Raw genomic sequence first — 25,944 nt, forward strand, 5'->3', positions numbered from 1 at the left:
GGAATAAATATTAACATAACAAACAACAAAAATACTCACCCATGATCCGAAGCAGTCCACGAGTGTGTCCCACGACGATCTTGGGTAGAGAACGGCAGCATCAGCTGATGCTGCCGTTCTCTACGGGCTGCAGGAATCCAATGACGGAAGGTAGGTATCCTTCCGCACTGTATTCCTCCGCCACTTAAAAAAAAAAGTCCCTAGTCTCACTTTATGCCATTGCTGCGTGGGAAATTCCCACACAGCAATGGCATAAAGTGAGACTAGGGACTTTTTTTTTTTAAGTGGCGGAGGAATACAGTGCGGAAGGATACCTACCTTCCGTCATTGGATTCCTGCAGCCCGTAGAGAACGGCAGCATCAGCTGATGCTGCAGTTCTCTACCCAAGATCGTCGTGGGACACACTCGTGGACTGCTTTGGATCATGGGTGAGTATTTTTGTGGTTTGTTATGTTAATATTTATTCCGTAAAAGACAACGGCTTCGGGGAACAATGTGACAAGTATTGGTAAGTATGTTACTCTATGTTATATGTACTGTATGTCTATGTATGTATTGTATGAATGTATTGTATGTAGCATGCATGTAGTATGTATGTAGTATGTATGTAGTATGTATGTAGCATGTAGTATGTATGTAGCATGCATGTAGTATGTATGTAGCATGCATGTAGTATGTATGTAGTATATATGTAGCATGTAGTATGTATGTAGCATGCATGTAGTATGTATGTAGTACGTATGTAGCATGTAGTATGTATGTAGCATGCATGTAGTATGTATGTAGCATGCATGTAGTATATATGTAGTATGTATGTAGCATGCATGTAGTATGTATGTAGCATGCATGTAGTATGTATGTAGCATGCCTGTAGTATGTATGTAGTATACATGTATCATGTAGTATGTATGTAGCATGTATGTAGTATGTATGTAGTATGTATGTAGCATGTAGTATGTATGTAGCATGCATTTAGTTTATATGTAGTATGTATGTAGCATGCATGTAGTATGTATGTAGCATGCATGTAGTATGTATGTAGCATGCATGTAGTATGTATGTAGCATGCATGTAGTATGTATGTAGCATGCATGTAGTATGTATGTAGTATGTATGTAGCATGCATGTAGTATGTATGTAGCATGCATGTAGTATGTATGTAGCATGCATGTAGTATGTATGTAGCATGCATGTAGTATGTATGTAGTATATATGTAGCATGTAGTATGTATGTAGCATGCATGTAGTATGTATGTAGTATGTATGTAGCATGTAGTATGTATGTAGCATGCATGTAGTATATATGTAGTATGTATGTAGCATGTAGTATGTATGTAGCATGCATGTAGTATGTATGTAGCATGCATGTAGTATGTATGTAGCATGCATGCAATGGGATGAAGCTGAATGGGAGGAGACACAGATTAGATATTAGAAAAAACTTTTTGACAGTTAGAGTGATCAATGAGTGGAACAGGCTGCCACGAGAAGTGGTGAGTTCCCCTTCAATGGAAGTCTTCAAACAGAGGCTGGACAGACATCTAACTGGGATGATTTAGCGAATCCTGCTTTGAGCAGGGGGTTGGACCAGATGGCCCAGGAGGTCCCTTCCAACTCTACCATTCTATGATTCTATGATTCTATGATTCTATGTATGTAGTATATATGTAGCATGTAGTATGTATGTAGCATGCATGTAGTATGTATGTAGCATGCATGTAGTATATATGTAGTATGTATGTAGCATGCATGTAGTATGTATGTAGCATGCATGTAGTATGTATGTAGCATGCCTGTAGTATGTATGTAGTATATATGTATCATGTAGTATGTATGTAGCATGTATGTAGTATGTATGTAGTATGTATGTAGCATGTAGTATGTATGTAGCATGCATGTAGTATATATGTAGTATGTATGTAGCATGCATGTAGTATGTATGTAGCATGCATGTAGTATGTATGTATGTAGCATGCATGTAGTATGTATGTAGCATGCATGTAGTATGTATGTAGTATGTATGTAGCATGCATGTAGTATGTATGTAGCATGCATGTAGTATGTATGTAGCATGCATGTAGTATGTATGTAGTATATATGTAGCATGTAGTATGTATGTAGCATGCATGTAGTATGTATGTAGCATGTAGTATGTATGTAGCATGCATGTAGTATATATGTAGTATGTATGTAGCATGTAGTATGTATGTAGCATGCATGTAGTATGTATGTAGCATGCATGTAGTATGTATGTAGCATGCATGCAATGGGATGAAGCTGAATGGGAGGAGACACAGATTAGATATTAGAAAAAACTTTTTGACAGTTAGAGTGATCAATGAGTGGAACAGGCTGCCACGAGAAGTGGTGAGTTCCCCTTCAATGGAAGTCTTCAAACAGAGGCTGGACAGACATCTAACTGGGATGATTTAGCGAATCCTGCTTTGAGCAGGGGGTTGGACCAGATGGCCCAGGAGGTCCCTTCCAACTCTACCATTCTATGATTCTATGATTCTATGTATGTAGTATATATGTAGCATGTAGTATGTATGTAGCATGCATGTAGTATGTATGTAGTATGTATGTAGCATGTAGTATGTATGTAGCATGCATGTAGTATATATGTAGTATGTATGTAGCATGTAGTATGTATGTAGCATGCATGTAGTATGTATGTAGCATGCATGTTGTATGTATGTAGTATATATGTAGCATGTAGTATGTATGTAGCATGCATGTAGTATGTATGTAGTATGTATGTAGCATGTAGTATGTATGTAGCATGCATGTAGTATATATGTAGTATGTATGTAGCATGTAGTATGTATGTAGCATGTAGTATGTATGTAGCATGCATGTAGTATGTATGTAGCATGCATGTAGTATGTATGTAGCATGCATGTAGTATGTATGTAGTATGTATGTAGCATGCATGTATCATGCATGTAGTATGTAGCATGTGTGTATGTTACATGTAGTATATGTAGTATGTATGTAGTATGTATATATGTAGTATGTATGTAGCATGTAATTTTTTTTTTTTTTTTTTTACATTCAACACATTAGCCGGATGATGGGACTACTACTGTCCCATCATTGGCTAATGTGTCAATCACTGTCATGGTAGCAGGCATCGCCCGATGGGACTTGTAGTCCCATCGGACGATGCCTGCACAGACCCCCGAAGCCTGCACAGCCCCCCCGGCAGGCCGGCACAGCCCCCCGGAGCCTGCACAGACCACCGGCAGGCCGGCACAGCCCCCCGGCAGGCCGGCACAGCCCCCCGGAGCCTGCACAGACCACCGGCAGGCCGGCACAGCCCCCCGGCAGGCCGGCACAGCCCACCGGAGCCTGCACAGACCCCCTGGCAGGCCGGCACAGCCCACCCGAAAGGCCCGTACAGACTCCAGAGAGGCTGTACAAGGCAAAAACAGGGTTTTTCTTATTCCGATACCGGAAGTCCTATAGACTTGAATGGGACTTCCGGTATCGGAATCGGCGATACCGATACTTTTTTTTAAGATCGGCCGATCCATTCCGATCCGATACTTTGAAGTATCGGATGGTATCGCTCAACTCTAGTAGTAACTTCATCAGTAGAGCGCTACCATAAAACACTCATTTTTTTATACCTTTCCTAGTAAATCCACGTCCATGTGGTTGTATGATAATATAGTCCTGGACCGATGCACTTGGAAAAATCCTAAATGTCTACTGCCAAAACCTAATTAAAATTCTTATGTAATCTTTTCCAGTAAAGTAACAGTAACAAGGTTCTGCCATGAATGCAGGGTGGCATGGCCCCACATTGAGAAGGAATTTTCACTTCCCCAGTGAGCCATAAACATTAGATTCAGAGCTGACCTCATTGCAATGCAGTGTCATAAGATTGCTGGAAGTAACCGAAATACAGATATTTTCTCATATGGCACAGTTTAGAGAAATGATTGTTTGTAGAGAGGATACCCTGTGGGGGATATTTGGAATATAGATGATAATAGCAGCAGGGATCCTCTCTTCTGTTATCTTTGAAAGAACAAATATACAAACTTTAATTGAGATGTCACTAAATGAGCAATAGCAGGGTTGCAACCAGTAATTGAGGAGCCCATACTAATTCTTGGAGTACTGTCTCACCCTCCACAACATGTGAAAGCAGGAAGGACTAGGATCAATAGTGCTGGAAGTACCTGGTGCCAGAGACTTGCACTGGGTGGTAGAGGTGATCCTTTCCTCCTCTCCGCCTATGCCCCTTGGTGCCACAAGAATACTCATAGGCTATGAGGGATAATTATAAATGTATTACCTATATAGTTCCTAGTCCAAGGGCCCCGTAACACATAGCGACGCACCAGCGATCCCGACAATGATATGACCTTGTCAGGATCGCTGGTGTGTCGCTACATGATCGTTGATGAGCTGCCAAACAGGCAGCTTCACCAACGATCAGCACCAGCGACATGCGGGTAACAAGCGACGCGTGTCGCTTAGTTACCCACTGTGTACCTTAGTTACCAGCGCGCTGGTGCAGGGAGCTGGTAACCAAGGTACACATGGGGTTTCTAAGCGGCGCGCGGCACTTAGAAACCCGATGTGTACCTTGGTTACCAGCTCCCTGCACCAGCGCGCTGGTAACTAAGGTACACATCGGGTTTCTAAGCGCTGCGTGCCGCTTAGAGACCCTCTGTTTACCTTAGTTGCCAGCGCCAGCTCGCTAATCGCTGGTCTCCCGCCTGTCACACGCAGCGATCAAAAAAATGTCCTGGCCATTCCAGGACGATCATATAATCCCTTTAAAAAATATGTAACTTTAATAAATTGAGGTAAAAAACACCCCCCTAGTGCAATAACACAATTAACAAACTCTATACAATAATAACCTACGATAGCCATACACTAGCCTGCTATCCCTTCCTGACAGTGGAGGTTGGCACCCTAAAAGATACGGTTTGGCGCCCCCACTCCGCGGCGGCTGTCCCAGACTCGCCCTAAATGACCCTTATAAGCTACAGGTGGGAAAACAATAAGCAAATAAAAGATGAAAGATAGTGCTTAATATAATACACAGGCTATTAATGTACAATATATAAAAGACAGGCTATTACATGTAAACACAGAGAAAACATAGAGAAACCTCTTGTATAACCAATAGATAGTAGCAAGTCTTGTCTTTTTGGGTATTAATAGACCACAGAAAATATAGATTCCATAAGCTACCAGTAGATAGTGGCAATCTTGACTTTTTGGGTATTAATAGACTGCAGAAAACATAGATTCCATATGCATTATCAAATAAAGCCAAAAAAACTCTCTGCAGTAAAATCAGACAAGCACAGACAAGAGGTAAAAAATAGCGTGGTTCAATAAAGGAACATCAGAATTATTTCCATATTGGTTCCCATAGAAGACAATGGATGATACCTATTGCCAAACAAAAAATTATAGAAACAGCTGGGGGTTAACCCAAACTTAGCTTCCAGCCTCGATGCGTTTCCCCGTCCACATGGTTCATCAGGAGGCACAATAAGGACCCAGCCAATTCATGGATGTGAGGTGTCCAGATAGAGAGGCAAACCTCTGAATTGGCTGGTTCCTTATTGTGCCTCCTGATGAACCGTGTGGACGGGGAAACGCATCGAGGCTGGAAGCTAACTCAAGCCTATGGAGTGTCAGAACAAAGCTCACACATAAACCCTAGAGGGGTTAACATTCACCTTGCCAATATGGAATGTCTTCAAACCTCCTGACATCGTCTACATTAATTACACACTGTATGAGCTCAGGCAGACCGTATTTTCAGTCACAGTGTGAGCCGTAGAAACATTGGATCGGTCTCTGACCAATGTTATGCTATGGGGCTGTGCACATGTCATATTTTTTCCTTGGACAGAGCCGGTCTGTGGAAAAAAAAACTGCAACATGCTCAAGTTTGATTCAATATTTAGATCGCACTAAAGGGGGCTTTACACATAGCGATATCACTAGCGATGTCGCTAAAGCATCACCGATTTTGTGACGCAGCAGCGATATCGCTACATGTGATACTTACCTCTGACCGGCTCCCCCGCTGGTTATCGCTGATCGCGCGAGATCGTCCACGTCCATTTCTCGTCGTCGGCTTCCTGCTGGCGCCGAGTGAGCTATGGACGCGGGCAGAAGACGGCGGTCATCGCTTCGTCTGAAAGGTAAGCACGACCGCCGAGTATCGCTCCATCGCTGGTGAGATCTGCCTGTGTGGCAGCTCACCAGCGACCATTTAGCGATGCACCAGCGATCCTAACCAGGTCGTATCATGGTCGGGATCGCTGGTGCATCGCTAAATGTAAAGGGGCCTTAAGCCATTAAAGTCAATGAGACGGTGGAAAACATTGAACCGCATTCGGATGACATCTGAGTAAAGTCAGATTTCCATGAACTGACAGAATAGAGAAGATGGGGAGAAATGTCTCCATCTTCACTTCATCGAAGAGAATTGGATCACACTGTGATAACACTCTGATCAAATACTAATTAGAGTGCAATCTGAGTGTAATTTGCATTATCAACCCGGTTCTCTCGGATGAGAGCGTACATGGGCGTGTGACCCTAGGAATCCATCTTATTGACAAAGGTAATGATATTTTTTTATGAACTTCTAAGAGGAATCATAGATGGCGCAATGCATAATTCTAAAAAAAAAATTTTATGGGTTCTACAAGGATTTACTAAACCATTCAAATTCTCTTTAAAGCGAATGTGCTATCTAAAAATGAGCTAGTATTTAAATCTAAATGTTTATGTTAAATGTAGCTTTTATACATATTTGGTAATGTTTTCTTTTTTCACATTTTTCATATCATGATTAGTGTTGAGCATTCCGATACTGAATATCGGGTATCGGCCGATATTGGCGGTATCGGAGTTCCGATACTGAGTTCCGATACTTTTAGAATATCGAATACTGGAATCGGAAGTTCCCATAATGCAATGAGCCAGTTTGATTTTATTCAGCCAATGAGGAATCCTAAGAAGTGTGGGCACATCCTGTTAGGCATGTTAACTAATGGCATGGCTGTGATTGGCTGCAAGCAGACCACCCAGCTGCTCCTCCCCCAGACACACGCTGAACAGTGATCTATGGAAAGTGAAACTGGTGAGGGAGGAGGAAGCGACCAGTTCTCATTACAATGCCAGATCACCCCCCCCCCCCGGACGTTTATCTTAGAAGCAAGAGATGATATCTTGGAAACCCTGCAGACTAGCCACAGAAGGCAAATTACTTATTGTCAGCATTCTGCAGCCTAGATATGCACTGAGATTATGTGAAAAGCCTGGACAACCTGTTCTGTTATGTATTTCCGCCAAGTTGGATCGCCCGCCAGGGCTGCTGGGGTACTCGGTACCGGGCCCTTTGGTTTCAATGGGAGATGTCACGGTAGCTGTGACCCGGTCCGTGGCCCTGGGCGTCCATTGTAAAAGGGAAATGTTGAACATGTGGATGATGATTAAAGTTTATGAGTGAATGATTCGTGACACCATCTGTGGTGTTTGGCAATGAAGATGTTAAGCCGACGCTGCAGACAGATCCTCTGGGACAGATGGTGTGGTGCAGCTTTGATGTTGTGGCCCTCCACAGGTAGGGCTGTAGTCCCAGGGCAGTGTAGATGGAGAGGTAGTGAAGAGACGTAGATGGTGCAGTGCCAGGCACAGAGATGTAGCAGTACTGAGCGTGTTAGCGCAGGAATAACTGGAGGACACCAGGGCATGTAGTTCCAAAGCTTTACTCACAGTCTGTTGTGCATACAGGTGCTCGCATCTGTGCCGTGTCCTCCAGGTCAGGGGCTCAGTCAACCTCCAAGCTAGATGAAGCACTCCGTTCCAACACTCGGCCAACATGTGCCTTTTCTGAACGTCTCCCTCTATTGCTACACAACCCCTTTAACATAGTCAATATCTTTGGAACTCCGAACGTCTTAAATAAAATTAATTCCTGCTATTCCATTTGATTGGGCTAAACCTCTATGCCTTTAAAGTCTCCTCCACCTCCCCCAATACATTCTACATTATTCTTAGTTGTTTTCCTTCATGTAGAATTAACCTACAAGGAAAGTAAGGGTTTATTTTCATTCCAATATTTGTGTCCCATTGACTTGCATTGGTTTCCGGTATCGGAATCGGCGATATCCGATATTTTTGGGGTATCAGTCCGATCCAATGCGATCCAATATTTCCCGATATCGGAAGGTATCGCTCAACACTAGTCATGATCTGTATTTCAAAAAATACAAATCTTGCAATTTTCACATTGGCCACTTGGGCTTATTTTTACACTCCAACTTCCTGTTGTTTCAGGATATCGACATGTACATTAACAGCAATACTGTACACTTTCTATCACTTTATCCTGACTATGAAAGAATCTTATGAACGTGTGCAAAGGACTTTGTTAAGTGAGATGGCGCATGGTCATCTGTGACATTGCCTATTGTGAATGACGGTCTCTGTGTTAAAAGTAGACTTGCGCAAATTTGTTCGGGTTCCCTCTTATTCGGCAAGCTATTGCGCTTACCGAATTAGCTGCATAGGGAACACGGCTTCCTGGATTGCGCCGGCTGATCAGCGCCGCAGCTGCATATGTCACGGCTGTGTGACAGCCACAGCATGGAGAACCCAACATACAGGCTCTCCATGCATGTACTGTACACAGCCGCGACACATGCAGCTGCGACGCCGATCAGCTGCTCACCCGGCACGATCCAGGAAGCCGGGTTCTCTCTGCAGCTTATTCGGTAAGAGCTATAGCTTGCCAAATAAGAGGGAACCCAAACATATTCGCTTATCTCTAGTTATAAGCTGAGCAAAGAAGAAGATGTACTGGTCTAAACTAGCCACTGCATCCAGTGTGAAAAATGCAAGATTTCTAATTTTATTTTATTTTTAATGTATATTGTGATATGAAAACATGCGATTTTTTTTATATATATTAAAATAAAAACCTGATTTAAACAATATATCATTTTTTTCTAAATTCCCTTTAAAAATGTTCCTTCCCCATTTCTGCCTTGAAGTTGTAACCTTACCATTTTGAGTTGAATCTTTCTCACAATGCATGAAAAGTTGAAGCTGCCTTATGCCACCTGGGAAATTTCTGGCATATATATAAGATAAATGTGACCCACATCAATATTACAGCTGCAAACCCTGAGCAAACTGTCAGGAATGCCTGTGGAGCTCCCTCTTTTAATTTCTATGGAAGCTATGAATATTTCCAGCATTGAGACTCGGATCTATCAGACATTTATGGCATATCCGACTAACATGCCATATATATCCAAAATGCAACATCCTCTTTAAAGGGACTCTGTTAGTTTTTAGGCCCATGGTAAAAAAATAAATAAAAAACACGAAAGTCGTTGCTAATGGAGGCAACTACTTGCCTGTTCTACCTGGCGCCGGCTCAGATCGGTCACCAACCTTTCCTTCTGGCTAATCAACTGCTCCACGTCAACAAAGAAGCTCTTCCTCTTCTGGGCTGCTCTGTTGATTTACAGCTGGCTCCTCGCAGTTAGGCAGTGGGGATCTGGCTGAATCACATGACATCAGCAGTCACACTCCTGCTTTGTCTATGTGACATCAGTGAAAACTGCTCAATCATCAGCAAGAGCAGTCTGTGATGGCTCTGTGCCAGCAGAAATTGGTGCTGGGAACAATAGGCAGGTAGTTAGCAACTACCTGCCTGTTAGCTCTTAGACCAGTAGTAAAAAATTATTTAGTCCTGGATAACTCCATTAAAAGTTTTTCTGAAAGGCCAACAACCAGTCTTTGCATTCCCTTTCTGTCTAGAGACATTCCATAAACTTATATATTAAGGAGCAATATGTTCATACACCGATTCTAAAACACACCACCAAACATTTGTAAATAAAATCTGTGAACAAAGCAATGTTCTTTATTAATACATTAATAATATTATATAAAATTCTTTTCTCCAAGAAGACTTTACAATGGTCTGGGAAATGTTATAAATTGTAAAATTCAGCTAGGATCATTATGTGGCTACCAGGACAGTAAAGGGTTAAGACTGGAGGATCAGTTCACGGAGACAAGTCCTAACAAGGTAATTGTGAGGGGAAGAAGTGGTTTGGCCGACACAGTCTTTATGCTGTCGCTTCCAGGCTGGAGGTGAGTTATTTCTCTTCCATTCTGATCCTGCTGGTTTCGCATCTGTTTATTAAATGGAACGTCGTCGATGTCCAAATCATAGTCCAAATCTAAAAAGAAGAACACAATAATTACTTATACTGCAAGCCTAATGAATGCCCCTGGAGGGTTACAAAACTTATGTTTTACTCACTTTACCCATTCATTAAGGATAAAAAAAATCAATTGGCAAAATTGAAAAAAACCAAAGACTGTAGATACTGAGGACTACATTTTCTGGTAGGATATTAATTTTTGATCATTTAGGTTGTGGTCCCCTATCAATAATAGCAGTTTATGAAAGCTCCAATAAGCAGAACTTGCAAATCATCTTAGGGACTGAAAATACATATCTCAAGTATGGCCTCCCTGCCTTATGCCCTCTACCTCTCGTTGCATCAGTACAGCTTTTATGCGCACCTTTAGTAGCCATTCAAACCCATTTTTGTCAACTTCTGTGCATGTTATCAGGCCAAAATCACCAGGGTATGTGAACTTTTGATCAGGGTCATTTGGATATTTTGGGTTGTCATTATGATTTAAAAGGAGAAAACACAGTAGTTTGACAATAAATGGCTTCACCCAAGCACTATCCATGAGTGGAGAAAAAGTTTTTTGGTGTTATCATTCATATTCTCTGAATAAGGCCAAGAAAGCAAAAATTCTGCCGGGGTATGTAAACTTTTGAGCATAACTGTAGATATTTGCAAGTCCCATGGTTTGCAGCAGTCCACAGTGTATAAGGCCAGAGCAGTACAGTTTCATACTTTATACATTGACCATCCTCAGGCTCTACAGATGAGCTTCTATTGAAGTGAATGGGAACTTAGCTACCATACCCGAGAATGATCACTGCTCAATGTTTGGAGTTGTTGTATTCAGGCTGTAACTGTGTAAAGTCTCCAGCAATAGGATCTTCAAACAGCTGATTAGTGTTGGTGGCTGGAAGTCATGGCTTTTTACAGGAGGCATTATCCCAATCTTGTACAATAAAATTGGCTTCTAGATGCGCCGGACAGGGGCTGACATATCATTGGTGTAACCTGTGCAAATGCACAGGAGCCAAGGAGTTAAGGAGGCCATTTCCACCTCTAAAGCAGGTGGGATTGTGAATTATGATGAACTATTCGGTTGCAAAGGGCCCATATACTATTCTTGCACTGGAGCTCTCTTCTGTCTGTGTCTGCCAGTGATGCTGGAGCTGGGCAATAGAAACATTTGAGGAAGCTCTGCTTTACAGGACATTCTGAGAGACTTGGGCGGATATTAAGAGGATTGCCAATTCCTCTAGGTTCCTGGAGTTCTCAGGGAAGTTTTTCATTTACACTCAAGTGATTAGACATTTATTAATAAGACTTCAATTCTAAATTTCTTGCAAAACGGTTTATCAACCGAGTTCATCAGACCCAAAGATTTGATCAGAGAAACTCCTAGGCAACATTTCCACCATCACTTTCCATGAGATAGACCTTGGGCAGTTTAATTTGAGCACTACAACATGAGGTTAAAAAAGGGATTATTGAATTTGCAAGATCTGTTATTTTTGTCTTCTTAATGTGGCATACAGCGAGTCACTACTCAATACAACCCAATCATATCACTTATCTACCAGTTCAAGAGCTTGCATGCAAAGTTTAGATAACCGTGATAAATGACTCATTGATTGCATAAATAATTGCATTAATTTAATCTCTCCAGGCCAGGGAATGCAGGGTTTAGAAGAAACTTGATAAATTCCATTTAGTGACATAAAAGAGATGATTTTGCAAGATTTATTTTAGTCTAGAAACTTGTGGAGGTCAATTAAGTCAGACTAATCTAGTTAGAATAGAAACTTCTAAATTCCAGAAACTGTCCTGTGACCCCAAAAGGATCTAGTTCAGACAAGTCGTGTATCACTATTTGTGCAGATCAGTCTAGCTAAAAGGTCATCTACTACATTCCAATAAACAATAAGGGGCATGGGGAATTCAGGGGTCTGACCAGAGCTCTGCTACTCTGTCTTTGTTAATTCTGAAAAACACACTGAATTCTCTGTTGAATAATAAATTGTGATAATTTACAATAACTCCATAGTCTATGGGGTTGTCCACCATTGTGGACATTTTTGTTTTCTTATCTGTATGTATTTTTGGCTACAAATTATTTCTGTAATTGGGTGTTATTAAAAATTTTGCACCGTTTGCACAATCTATTGCTCATTGCAGAATGATTTGTCTGATAATCCGTCAGTGAACTCATTTCGCAAGTCCAATAAGGAGCTTTTAACCTGTTTTCATCTGTCTTTATTTTAGATGCTCTAAACTGATTTATGACCACAGATCACATCAAAGATAAACGTGCAGGGCAACAAAACATCAGTGTTATCAGAGCTGGAAGTCCCATCCTAGCATGAGAGATTCGGTGATTTCAAGCAATGGGGATCAGAAGAAGCAGTGAAGACCGGACAGGTTATGGTAAAGAGAGGATGAACTGGAGAGTTTTACAGTAAGCCTAGCATAAGGTTTATTTTTTAATTTTTTTGCACCTCGGGTCTGAAGAGAACTCAAAACTTAATAAGGAACATTAACTTCTCTGCCAATCGAATTTCCCAGAAAATCCATGCTAACAGGCAAATTTTAATTTTGCCTGACCCCTGCTCATGTCTACTTGGGGATGCTTCCTCAGGCAAGTAGATGAACTTCTTTCATGAAGGTGTTTTTATCACAAAAGGCATTTTAATGTATCTAAATAAAAAACAATGAACCCTTATCAAAGACCATTATTTGTCCAAAGTGTGGAGCATCCCCTTACTGGAAGTCCTTATTTTTTCCTATTCTCAATCTCATTAGAACAATGGGGACTTAATTCAGAATTTGCATATTTCATTAACGCTAAAAAGAAAATTATAAATCGATATGTCTATTAGGAACATTGACAATCTATATATTTTATTTCCCCTGTAGACTGCAGGAAAATTGCTTCTATGGTGCCTCAAAGAACACAGCTGATTGATGGGTACCCCAGCAGCAATAGGCTCTATAAAAAAGCTTTTGTGGAGTAAACCCTGTTAACAAAAAATGATTTCCAAGGTGTATAAGCTATTTAATTTTTTTTCTTTTATTGTGTTACTGCATTATTACCAACGTATTAATATTAGAAACTTCTTTAATGCAAATGACTTGGTAAATACCCTCATGATTATGTGATTATGATTATTGCATATGGAGCCTATAATCACTCCTCATTTTATTTCCAAACTCTACATCTATTACACTGCCAGTGCCGACGGGGCATCCACCTGGTGAGTTTTATCTGAAAGGGGTTTTTCAACTACATTTTAAAAGTTTCAGACCGGTTAAAAATAATAAATGAGGTTCATTATTACCGATTTCTCACAGGTCCAGTACTTACGGTACCCAATTTCAAGTTGGCTAATTGCATGGATGGGCAGATCTCAGAACCAGAGTTGAGTGAATCTGCTCAGATTCGGTTGCCGAATCTGAATTTGCCATATTTTTGCAAAATGTATGTTTGTTGATCGGTTCTGAACATATTTGGTAATTTCCACTTCAATTGATTCTAATGATGTTCTGCTCTGTTCGACGGATATTGCAAAAACAATATTCGATGCTGATCGTAATCGGAACCGAATCCGAACAAATTCCCTCAACTTTACCCAGAAGCACACACCTAAGGATCCCCGATAAGCACTGAAACAGAATCTGCAGGGGATTGACAAGGATGAGTATAGCTTCTTTTATTAATTTTAACTGGTCTGAGACAATTGGTAGAATATTATTGTAATCCAAATAAATTTACAAAATATTAAGTTGACATAATTTGTGGGATCATGTGGGGTACCAAGACTGTGGTTACCCAATTGTCTACTACTCGAAATATGAGGCTTGCTTGACCTCTGACTTTAAACTTTAATCTAAGGCAGAATCTTTGATAGATCTCTATGTGCTCAGCTGTAAACAGATCACATAGGTTCACATGTGATGGTTGTGTTGGGGACATGGCTTCTCAAGAACATTACACAACTGCATTAGCAGCGGCTTTGGACTCTTGCTGATAAGATTATGTACCATGTTACACAGTAACACCTTTTCTAAAAGCAAGGAAAACAAAGTTATCCTGTTTAAATGTCCTTGTGATTTCTCAATTAAGGAACACTGGGGCTCGAATATTCTGCTGTGAACAAAACAACAGGAACCAAAGTTTCTTAGCTCATCATTAAGGGCCTTTATTGCATTAATTCCTTTTGTAGTCATTATGCATTTGCACATTTTAAGTAGCAAATACAACCCACTCCACTTCTATTTTGTTTGTTTTTTTTTATTTTATAGCAAAGACACAGGTCAATGCAACAGCTCTTATTTCTATTGTAAATGGAAACCTATTGGAACACAAGCTACCAATATTTTCATAGATGTTAATGGATCAATCAGCAGAAGGCATAGCGTAATACAAGGATTGTAATGAGGGTCCGCAGTTTGTGGGCCTCCATGCACTTCAATGAGAAGCCATATTTTCCAAGTGCTTGTAAGACCTCATTCAGACTTCTGTGATAATTCTTGTGCATAAAAACATGTACTGATTTTCAACACTCTTTTGGATCAGATTTTCATCACCGTTTGGTCAGTGTGACCGTTTTTACCATCAGCATTTTATCAGCGATTTTCTCATGTGCAAAAAAAAAAAACAAAAATAGTAAAGCATCTACTACCCATTATATTGTTAAAAATGGACGGCACACAAATTGCACATGGATGACAATGTGTGCTGTCATAGATTTTTCATGTACCCCTAGACATGTATGGGTAATTGTGATCTGTGACTCAGATCAAAGATCATCATGTCTCCATGATTTTTTGCATGCAAGGTCTACAAAAACATTTGGATGTGTGAACAGCTCCACAGGCTTTAATTGGTACCTTTAATATATGTGAAAAACAATTGTAGAACACGTATGGGAAAAACAGATGTCTGAATGAGGGCTACGTTGGTAGCCTTTGTACTATGTGCCTACATATAAAAGTCAGACGCGTCCAAAGGTACAATAGAATATCATAGAATATTATGGCATATTTGGGATGAAAGTTGTCCAGATCCCATAAATAGGTGTGTGTGTGATCCCATACTTCTGTAATTATAAGTGTAAAAAAATGGGATCAACTTGTAGAAATAAGAAACCATTTAACTTGCCAGTAGTCCAATTATACATTTGGCTTGTCTGTAACTTTATGGAGGTAAAATCTAACTGTCAGGCACAGCCAGACTCCACCTACAGATGTCAGTTACAGGGAAAAAACAAAGTAAATAATGTAAAAAAAGGCCATAATCAAAATGTTAAAAAGGTCTCTTATGATGCCCATAATAAATAAAAGGTGTTACTGGAGAGATAAGAAGCACAAAATAGAGTCTTATCTGGTAACAAGGGGGTATGGACAGTAAAATTGTATGCTCACCTGATAGGGCTGTGACATTCACAACACCTATGGACAGTATGTCAAGGCTGCTGCAGGATCAACAATGGAATGTAATACAAATGGAGAAAGGAATATGATGATAGAAATTTGTTGCTGCCAATAGTCCAAAAACAATTATAGACAGAGCTGAGATATGATTGCAGCTTATTTCGTCAATGCGTTTCAAGGTTTTCAACCTCTTCATCAGGACAAAAATCATTAGGGTTAGGCTGGTGTCACACACGACGTACAAAAATACTGTCCATTTTTCATGGACCAGAATCACAAAGATGTTTCATGAACAGTGATACGTATGTCATCCGATTGTATTATTATAGCACCATTTATTCCATGGCGCTTTACATGTGAGAAGGGGTATACATATTACATACAAGTACAGTAATCTTCAACAATACAAGTCATGACTGGTACAGGATGAGAGATTGTAATGCGAGGATGCGATTTTCTTGCATTAAGCATCCGTGTGACATCCGTATGGCGTCCGTATGACGAGATTTTCTCGCCGGCTTGCAAAATGGACATATAATGGATCCCAATGACAGGTTAAAACACAAACGAAAGAATAGATATGGTTGTGGATAAAAAGTATTGACACCCCTGCAATCCTGTCAGATAATACTCAGTTTCTTCCTGAAAATGATTGCAAACACAAATTCTTTGGTATTATTATATTCATTTAATTTGTCTTAAATGAAAAAACACAAAAGAGAATGAAGCAAAAAGCGAAACATTGATCATTTCACACAAAACTCAAAAAATGGGCCAGAAAAAAGTATTGGTACCCTCAGCATAATACTTGTTTGCACAACCTTTAGCCAAAATAACTGCGCCCAACCGCTTCCGGTAGCCATCAATGAGTTTCTTACCATGCTGTGCTAGAATTTTAGACCATTCTTCTTTGGCAAACTGCTCCAGGTCCCTGATATTTGAAGGGTGCCTTCTCCAAACTGCCATTTTTAGATCTCTCCACAGGTGTTCTATGGGATTCAGGTCTGGACTCATTGCTGGCCACCTTAGAAGTCTCCAGTGCTTTCTCTCAAACCATTTACTAGTGCTTTTTGATTTGGTTTGGGTCATTGTCCTGCTGGAAGACCCATGACCTCTGAGGGAGACCCAGCTTTCTCAAACTGGGCCCTACATTATGCTGCAAAATTTGTTGGAAAAATATTCGACGCTTTAAGACGCCAAGAAGATTCCTTAGCCGAAAAATCCATAAATTTACGGGTACACCGTCTAAACACAGAGAAACAATTGGTAAGCACAATACCCAAGCCCATTATCCTTCAAAGGAGCGGGCTACACTCTCAATGCATGAATATATCACAAAGGTTATGTCACTGTAAGGTGACCCAATAACCAAGAGTGTCACTCATTTCATAAAATACATATTTTATTAAATATTAATTGACATACAACCATAAAACCATTGCCTCAAACCAACACTTATAGGAAGGAGAAACAGCAAAAGGATACAAATTCAATTATATAAAGAGTCAAAATTTAAAGAAAATGACTGCAGTATCCTGAATAATATGATATGCCCAACAATATGCTTAGTATTTATTGATTGGATACATTTTTAATAAAACTATAGAAAATTGCATGCAAAAAAACCTGCATAGGTGTGAAAAAAATTTACTGCCTTAATGTGAATAGAAACTAACACATAATTCACACCATTGAATGACAATTCATTAATCAGATGTTGCTGCTGCTACACCACCATAGCCTTACAAATGGCTGCAGAAAATTGCATGAAAAAACCTGCATAGATGTGAATGAAATTTACTGCCTTAATGTGAATAGACTCTAACACATAATTCACACCATTGAATGACAATTCATTAATCAGATGTTGCTGCTGCTACACCGCCATAGCCTTACACATATGTGGATTCTAATTACCCACAATATGCAATATATGCAGCCATTGCTGCTACAGCACTACCACAGCCTCTCACCTCTCATGTATGCAGGTTAAAATGACCCAAAGCATGAAAATAAATGTGAGGAATGCATTGCCAAATACATATTACCTAAGCAGTGTGCACAGTGGAGTTAGGCATAGAGTAGGATGCTGATTCCCCGCACCCCAACGCACGTTTCGCCCCTGCTTCTTCCTGGGGGTGTGTCTAGTTCTCCCACGTCACCCTTCTTATACACATCGCAGTCCAATGAACACAGGGAAAACTGGTAGGGCATTGTTCTTGAATCATGAAAGTAACGTCCAATGAAATCATTGAAAAGAGGAGCTATATGAATCAAGACCGCCCACTTGCAGTCAAAGTATTCTAAGAGGAGTATTTGCCTGATATAACGCCTCCCATCAGTCAAATCATTATACAGAGCTACCATTTAGCCTCAGCGCACATTGAAACAAACACACAGCGCTGACCATCAAACCTGCACATGGCTGAGCAGAGCGCAGACAGTCTCCCCTGCAGGAAGGAGACACGCCACACTTCTTACCCACCAAATGCCTGAAAGACAGACAGCCGTGCGAGTGAGACAAAGCAGGCCGGTTTATTGTACCAGAGTTCACTATTTTCATTCCCACTAAAACTACAAATAGCGTGCAAGTGAATAGAATTATTATTGACTTAATTTGATACACTTAATATTATCACTGACCTAAACAGCCAGTGCCTAGATTTATTTAATATTAATATATAAATGTGTGACGCACTAAATACAATAAAGTGCGGAGTGATGTAAAAAAGTGCAGTGAAAATTAATTATTATTTTTTAAAAATTTTTTATTGCAATTTTTATATTTTTATATAAAACCTATCCATTAAATATAATGCATATGGGTGCAAAAAAGTGAAGTGAACCAAGTCTTTATATTTATGTTTTTTATATGTTTTTTATATATTGTTAACTTTAAAAAATAATGAATATATATTGATTATAGTGACTGTGTATCATATGCCACTACTGAGGTGAAAAAAAAAAAAAAATGCCGCTCCAATACACTAACATAAGCTTTGGTACTGTATATTGTGTTGACACCACCAAAAGTGGAGATATTAATGAAATAATACATTCCTACCAGCCCTACCCTATCTGATCCCCCACATAATAATCATCTCCTCTTATTTCTCAATAACACAATAACATATAATAAACACAATAAAAGACCCATGACCTCTGAGGGAGACCCAGCTTTCTCACACTGGGCCCTACATTATGCTGCAAAATTTGTTGGTAGTCTTCAGACTTCATAATCCCATGCACACGGTCAAGCAGTCCAGTGCCAGAGGCAGCAAAGCAACCCCAAAACATCAGGGAACCTCCGCCATGTTTGACTGTAGGGACCATGTTCTTTTCTTTGAATGCCTCTTTTTTTCCTCCTTTAAACACAATGTTGATGCCTTTGCCCAAAAAGCTCTACTTTTGTCTCATCTGACCAGAGAACATTCTTCCAAAATGTTTTAGGCTTTTTCAGGTAAGTTTTGGCAAACTCCAGACTGGCTTTTTTATGTCTCGGGGTATGAAGTGGGGTCTTCCTGGGTCTCCTACCATACAGTCCCTTTTCATTCAGACGCCGACGGATAGTACGGGTTGAAACTGTTGTACCCTTGGACTGCAGGGCAGCTTGAACTTGTTTGGATGTTAGTCGAGGTTCTTTATCCAACATCCGCACAATCTTGCGTTGAAATCTCTTGTCAATTTTTCTCTTCCGTCCACATCTAGGGAGGTTAGCCACAGTGCCATGGGCTTTAAACTTCTTGATGACACTGCGTTGGGTAGACACAGGAACATTCAGGTCTTTGGAGATGGACTTGTCGCCTTGAGATTGCTCATGCTTCCTCACAATTTGGTTTCTCAAGTCCTCAGACAGTTCTTTGGTTTTCTTTCTTTTCTCCATGCTCAATGTGGTACACACAAGGACACAGGACAGAGGCTGAGTCAACTTTAATCCATGTTAACTGGCTGCAAGTGTGATTTAGTTATTGCCAACACCTGTTAGGTGCCACAGGTAAGTTACAGGTGCTGTTAATTACACAAATTAGAGAAGCATTACATGATTTTTCGAACAGTGCCAATACTTTTGTCCACCCTCTTTTTTATGTTTGGTGTGGAATTATATCCAATTTGGCTTTAGGACAATTCTTTTTGTGTTTTTTCATTTAAGACAAATTAAATGAAGATAATAATACCAAAGAATTTGTGTTTTCGCAATCATTTTCAGGAAGAAACTGAGTATTATCTGACAGAATGAATTGCAGGGGTGTCAATACTTTTGGCCACAATACTTTTGGCCACAACTGTATGTACACATAGAATACATGCACATATATATATATACAGTATATATATACACACATCATTGAGACACACACACATATATATATATATATATATATATATATATATATATATATATACACAGTATATAGTTCATAGAGTTCTACATAGCAAAATAGCCGCTAAATCAATTGCCGGCTTCTGTAAAATCATTACAGAACCCGACATGAAATGACACATCGTTTACATACAGTAAACCATTTCATTTCATTTAGTTTTTTATATGTCTTTAACTAATAATTGGAAACTAGTATGTGCGTAAAATTTGGGACATGTAGGTGCTAAATTAACGGGTAAATTCGTTGAAAAAAATTGCATGGGTTCCTGCGGTATTTTCTACACCAGAGAAGGAAAGCCAGTGACTGAGGGCAGATATTAATAGCCTAGAGTGGGACCATGGTTATTGCCCCCCCTGGCTACAAACATCTGCCCCCAGCCACCTCAGAAAAGGTACATCTATAAGATGTGCCTTTTCTGGCACTTAGCTTCTCTATTCCCATTGCCTTTAGTGGTGGCTCATGGGTTAATAAGGGGTTAATGTCACCTTGCTATTGAAAGGTGACATTAAGCCGGGTTAATAATAGAGAGGTGTCAATAAGACACCTATCCATTATTAATCCTATAGTAGTAAAGGGTTAAAAATGACACACAGACATTAATTAAAAATTATTTTAATGAAATAATTATACAAAGTTTTTGACCAAATTGCTGCTGCCAATCCAACTGAATCCCTTGGTGTCCTGTAAAAAAAAATAAAATAAAAAAGCAACAATATCCATACCTCTCCGACATTCAGTCAGGTCCCCTGCTGCAATCCATCACAAGGGGTTAACTAGTTTACAACAGGGACCAGTGCTAATGTTACCGGATCAGCTGTAAACCACTGCAGAATGAATGAAATCATGTCTGCGCAGCCTCCCTGCCTGACTGGGGATGAACTGATAAGCATGGGAAAGTTTCTGAACATTTTCCCACGCTGTCAGTTCACCTCAGGTCAGCCGGGGACTCTGCGCAGCCTCACTGACTACCACTGACATCACTGAGGCTGTGCGGAGGAGCAAGGACAGAGGGACTGAACCACCAGTAATAGCATAGGCCAGACAGGATGGATTTTCCAACTCAGAAACAGGGCGGTCACACCCTTATATGCACTGAATGCACACTGAACTAAATGAGAAACTGGGTCTGAGCTGAAAAAGGAAATTAATATGTATGCAAAATGTAAATGCATATGAACACATGACCTTTACACAGAGAAAACCAAAAACAAAACACAAAACAAATATCCTAAAATAAAAAAGTAAAAAATAAAAAATAAATTGAGAAAATTGCATGAAGGCAGTAATAATAATTAGGGTATTTAGTTAACATAATTTTGATCAAAATAATGTACAAGCCATCCCACCACGTCACGGCAACCCTTGTGGGACAGTCCTAACTCTTGTATTTAAAACCTTTCCACTCGACAAGTGACGTAAATGTGAACAAGGACTGAGTGACTGAACCACCAGTAATAGCATAGGACAGACAGGATGGATTTTTGTAAGGACAACGAAATTGAAAATTTTGCCATATTATCAATTTATGATAAGAAATTTCCTTTGAAAAATTACCGAAGAAAGAAATGGTTAAAAAAAAAAGAATATATGTAAATTTATCTGCTAAAGCCCCTTGACTTCAGAAGAATCTTTGAAGAGGTAAAAAAAATTACAGTAGGAAGGGATAATTAAAATATGATAAAGGGATGTAACCACCGTGACTGCAGGACAGGAGCTTTCCTGGTATCAAGCAGGACAGGAAGCAATGCCGCCTCTTCTGAAGTCAAGGGGCTAGAGCGGATAAATGTACATATATATTCTTTTATTTTTTTAACCATCCCTTTTTTCGGTAATTTTTAAAAGGAAATTTCTTATCATAAATTGATAATATGGCAAAATTTTCAATTTTGTTGTCCTTACAAATCCACACCTTACTCAAGAATGAAGGAATTTTTAATCTATTTACTGCTCATTGCCTAGTTACCAGCCGCCCCTGCAATCTATTAGCAGTGGCCAATAAACTTAACACAACCCCTTTAAGTTAAACTGTCCCTATTTTTATGGAGTTTTTGATGTTGCAGATTTTGTAAAACTAAATTATGTCCATTTTTTCCACTATATTTGCTATTGTGTTTTTTTTTTACATGCATTTTGTTTATTTTTTTTAGCTCTTGTTGGTATACTTTAAATTAAGCTGCTTTGTTTTGACTGACCTGCGGCTCTCCCCACCAGAGGATGATAGATTCATGTGTTTCTATGCAGCTGTCAAATTCGGGTAGGGAGAGCCACCAACCAGTCTGTGCTCTGTGTCCCGATCTCAATCCGATTTATACATATATGTGACTGCGCCCTTCAGAATGCTCGTTCACGATAATCTTACGATGTAACTTCGCCTTTAAGGGGCCTTTACACATAGCAATATCGCTAGCGATATCGTTAAAGCGTCACCGATTTTGTGACGCAGCAGCGATATCGCTATGTGTGATACTTACCTCCGACCGGCTCTCCTGCTGTCTGTCGCTGATCGCACGAGATCACGCAGGTCCATTTCTCGTCAGGCACTTCCTGCTGGGCTTCCTGCTGGCGCCGACGAGCGATGCGTGGACGCGGGCGGGAGGACGTCAGGATCGCCGCGTCTGAAAGGTAATGACCGCTGCTGCGTCGCTACTTCGCTGTGAGATCTGCCTGTGTGGCAGCTCACTAGCGACCATTTAGCGATGCACCAGCGATCCTGACCGGGTCGTATCGTTGTTGGGATCGCTGGTGCATCGCTAAATGTAAAGGGGCCTTTAGATACAGCGACATTCCTCTCCATATGCTATGGCTGATGTTGCAGATTAGTCCACTTGAATAAGAGGATAAGCTGCAATTCCAGACAGGAGAGCTGCTCTTTTTAATCTTGGACAACTCTGCAAATCTCAATAATGGTTGGATGGAGGACAAATTGGCCAGAACAGACCATGAATCACCTCAGTGGAGTAATGCTGCATTTGGTTTTGTTATCTGAGTGGTGATAACAGAGCAGAGCAGGATACACATCCCCTGTAGTTCTCTGCACAATTCTACCAGGAGCTTCCAGAGAAGGCTGGTTTCAGCTTTACTGTACAATTGCACTCAACACCCTGGTGTGTACTCTCTGCCTTATGGCTGTTAAAGACATGTTATCACCTTATCACAAGCTATGCTAATTACATCAGGAATGGTTAGTGTTTCTTCAAAGCCTGAGACTAAGCATATCAGCACAAACAGCCATTCACTCCTAAACACTATTTCCCTCTAAAGTAAAAAATACCACAAGTAAATACAAGTCTTTGGGTTGTTTCCTTCCACTAAGTTGTTCAAATTTTAATGAGCTTTTAACTAAAGCCCCGTTACACACTGCGATATCGCTAGCAATATCGCTGTAAAGTCACCGATTTTGTGACGTTGCAGCGATATTACTCGCGATATCGCTGCATGTGATACTTACCTCCGACTGGCTCCCCCGCTGGTTATCGCTGATCGCGCGAGAAGCTCCTGGACCATTCCTCGTCGGCCACTTCCTGCGGCGCTTCCTGTGGCGCCGACGAGCGACGCGTGGAGCCGGGCGGGAGGACGCAGGATCGCCGCATCTGACATGTAAGTAGCGACCCCCGACCCCAGCGATGTCGCTGGTGAGATCTGCCTGAGTGGCAGCTCACTAGCGACCACCTAGCGATGCACCAGCGATCCTGACAGTGTCATATCGCTAGTCGGGATCGCTGGTGCATCGCTAGGTGTAACGGTACCCTAAGAGTCTTTTACATGGAGTGAAAATTATGGTAAAAAAAACATAACATTGAGCAAACGTTTGCATCCTTTGGCCAAAGGTTGCACAATCAGTGAGAAATTGCTTGCTTTTGTTTGAGCAACTTGCAACATAGTCTATTGGCACTAGTTTTACAAATGTACAGCTCTGGCAAAAATTAAGAGACCACCACATCAAAACCCTGTCATGGGCAGCCCATTCTCCAGACCTGAACCCCATTGAAAACCTCTGGAATGTAATCAAGAGGATGATGGATAGTCACAAGCCATCAAACAAAGAAGAACTGCTTACAATTTTTGCGCCAGAAGCAGTGTGAAAGACTGGTGGAAAGCATGCCAAGATGCATTAAAAGCTATTTTTAAAAATCATGGTTATTCCACAAAATATTGATTTCTGAACTCTTCCTGAGGTAAAACATTAGTATTGTTGTTTCTAAATGATTATGAACGTGTTTTCTTTGCATTATTTGAGGTCTGAAAGCACTGTTTGTTTTTTTATCTTGATCATTTTTCCTTGTCAGAAAAAAAATACCAAATTTATTGCTTGGAAATTCGGAGACATGTTGTCAGAAGTTTGTAGACTAAAAGAACAAGTTATATTTTACTGAAAAATATACCTATAAAGAGAAAAATCAGAAATACCGAACATTTGAAAGTGGTCTCTTAATTTTTGCCAGAGCTGTATTTATATCTTTGGGATGACCCTTTGTTACAACTGTTTTTGAAAAAGTTGGGTGCCAACCACCATGGCTTTACTGTGTTTGCTTCCAACTATGGATACCAAGACTGGTCATGCAAGAAGCATAGCTGAAAATGTAGTCAGTCTTGGGTGCCAAGTGGGGCATCAAAAAGCCACTATGTAATGGCCACAGTACCACAGATGCAAAGCATAGCCGTAAACATGAGATAACAAATGAATGAAGAGAGATCATTCCTCGTTCGTACCAATCTTTGCTTGCACAACAGCGCCATACACTTGTCCAACCATATTTTACAACTATCTTTTAGTTGAAGCCATATATTTCAGATGCATAGCGAACAAAAACATTCGATAACACTGGTCAACAGCATTTTTGGTGCCAAAGATATTTCATCGAATTTAGGGTATTTTTGGGGTGCTGATTCTGAATATGTCATCAGTTTTGCCAGATTGGCTCAAGTTTTTGAGATTTTTGGTATCTTATTTATAGCACTTGTTGGTAAATGCGACGCATCATCTCATTAATTTCTTTGGATTAGTACTTGAACTGAGCAGTTCTCAATATAGTTTTGTGTTAATTAGTGTTCTAAAAGTTTGTTCATAGCTTGATTTTTGCACTAACTTTATGTTGTTGTCTGTTTTCCAGTGAAAAGCATGAACTCATCAAGAAGAAGTTGTCTTAACGATCCAGACTCATTCTGTTACATTTGTGGTGAATACACACTGCCAAAACATAGAAGAAACATAACAGACTTCGTAAAAAAAGTGTATTTTGCCTATTTTGGGGTTATGCTTGGGGACCAAGACAAGTTTTGGGCACCACACATAGTGTGCAAAGCATGTATCGAATTATTACGAAAATGGAGCAAAGGACAAAGAAAAAGCTTCAAATTTGGTGTTCCAATGGTGTGGAGAGAGCCAAAAAATCATCATGATGACTGTTATTTATGGTAAACACAGGTACAGGCACATCTTCACAATGAGGGACAGGCCTTCTTGCAGATTCCATGTTACTCCCATTTTCGTTTCTTATGCTTATTGAATCCTTGCACTTGCACTGCACAGAAATAACAGTCATCATGATGATTTTTTGGCTCTCTCCACACCATTGGAACACCAAATTTGAAGCTTTTTCTTTGTCCTTTGCTCCATTTTCGTAATAATTCGATACATGCTTTGCACACTATGTGTGGTGCCCAAAACTTGTCTTGGTCCCCAAGCATAACCCCAAAATAGGCAAAATACACTTTTTTTACGAAGTGTGTTATGTTTCTTCTATGTTTTGGCAGTGTATATTCACCACAAATGTAACAGAATGAGTCTGGATCGTTAAGACAACTTCTTCATGATGAGTTCATGCTTTTCACTGGAAAACAGACAACAACATAAAGTTAGTGCAAAAATCAAGCTATGAACAAACTTTTAGAACACTAATTAACACAAAACTATATTGAG

General features: G+C 40.1%; 1 protein-coding gene across 2 annotated transcripts in view; it reads right to left on the reverse strand.

Moving 5' to 3' along the window:
* Nucleotides 1-9,894: 9,894 nt before the first annotated feature.
* Nucleotides 9,895-25,944, reverse strand: part of GPC3 (glypican 3) — a 968,057-nt gene continuing 952,007 nt past the window's right edge. For both annotated transcript variants that reach the window (XM_073543506.1, XM_073543505.1), the window contains one exon: nt 9,895-10,251. In XM_073543506.1, coding sequence (XP_073399607.1) covers nt 10,070-10,251 — 182 coding nt within the window. In that variant the 3' untranslated portion in view covers nt 9,895-10,069. The remainder of the gene's footprint in view (nt 10,252-25,944) is intronic.

This window comes from Dendrobates tinctorius, unplaced genomic scaffold, assembly GCF_039654945.1.
Source record: "Dendrobates tinctorius isolate UK_male_01 unplaced genomic scaffold, ASM3965494v1 ptg000133l, whole genome shotgun sequence".
In the NCBI taxonomy this organism is placed as follows: Eukaryota; Metazoa; Chordata; class Amphibia; order Anura; family Dendrobatidae; genus Dendrobates; species Dendrobates tinctorius.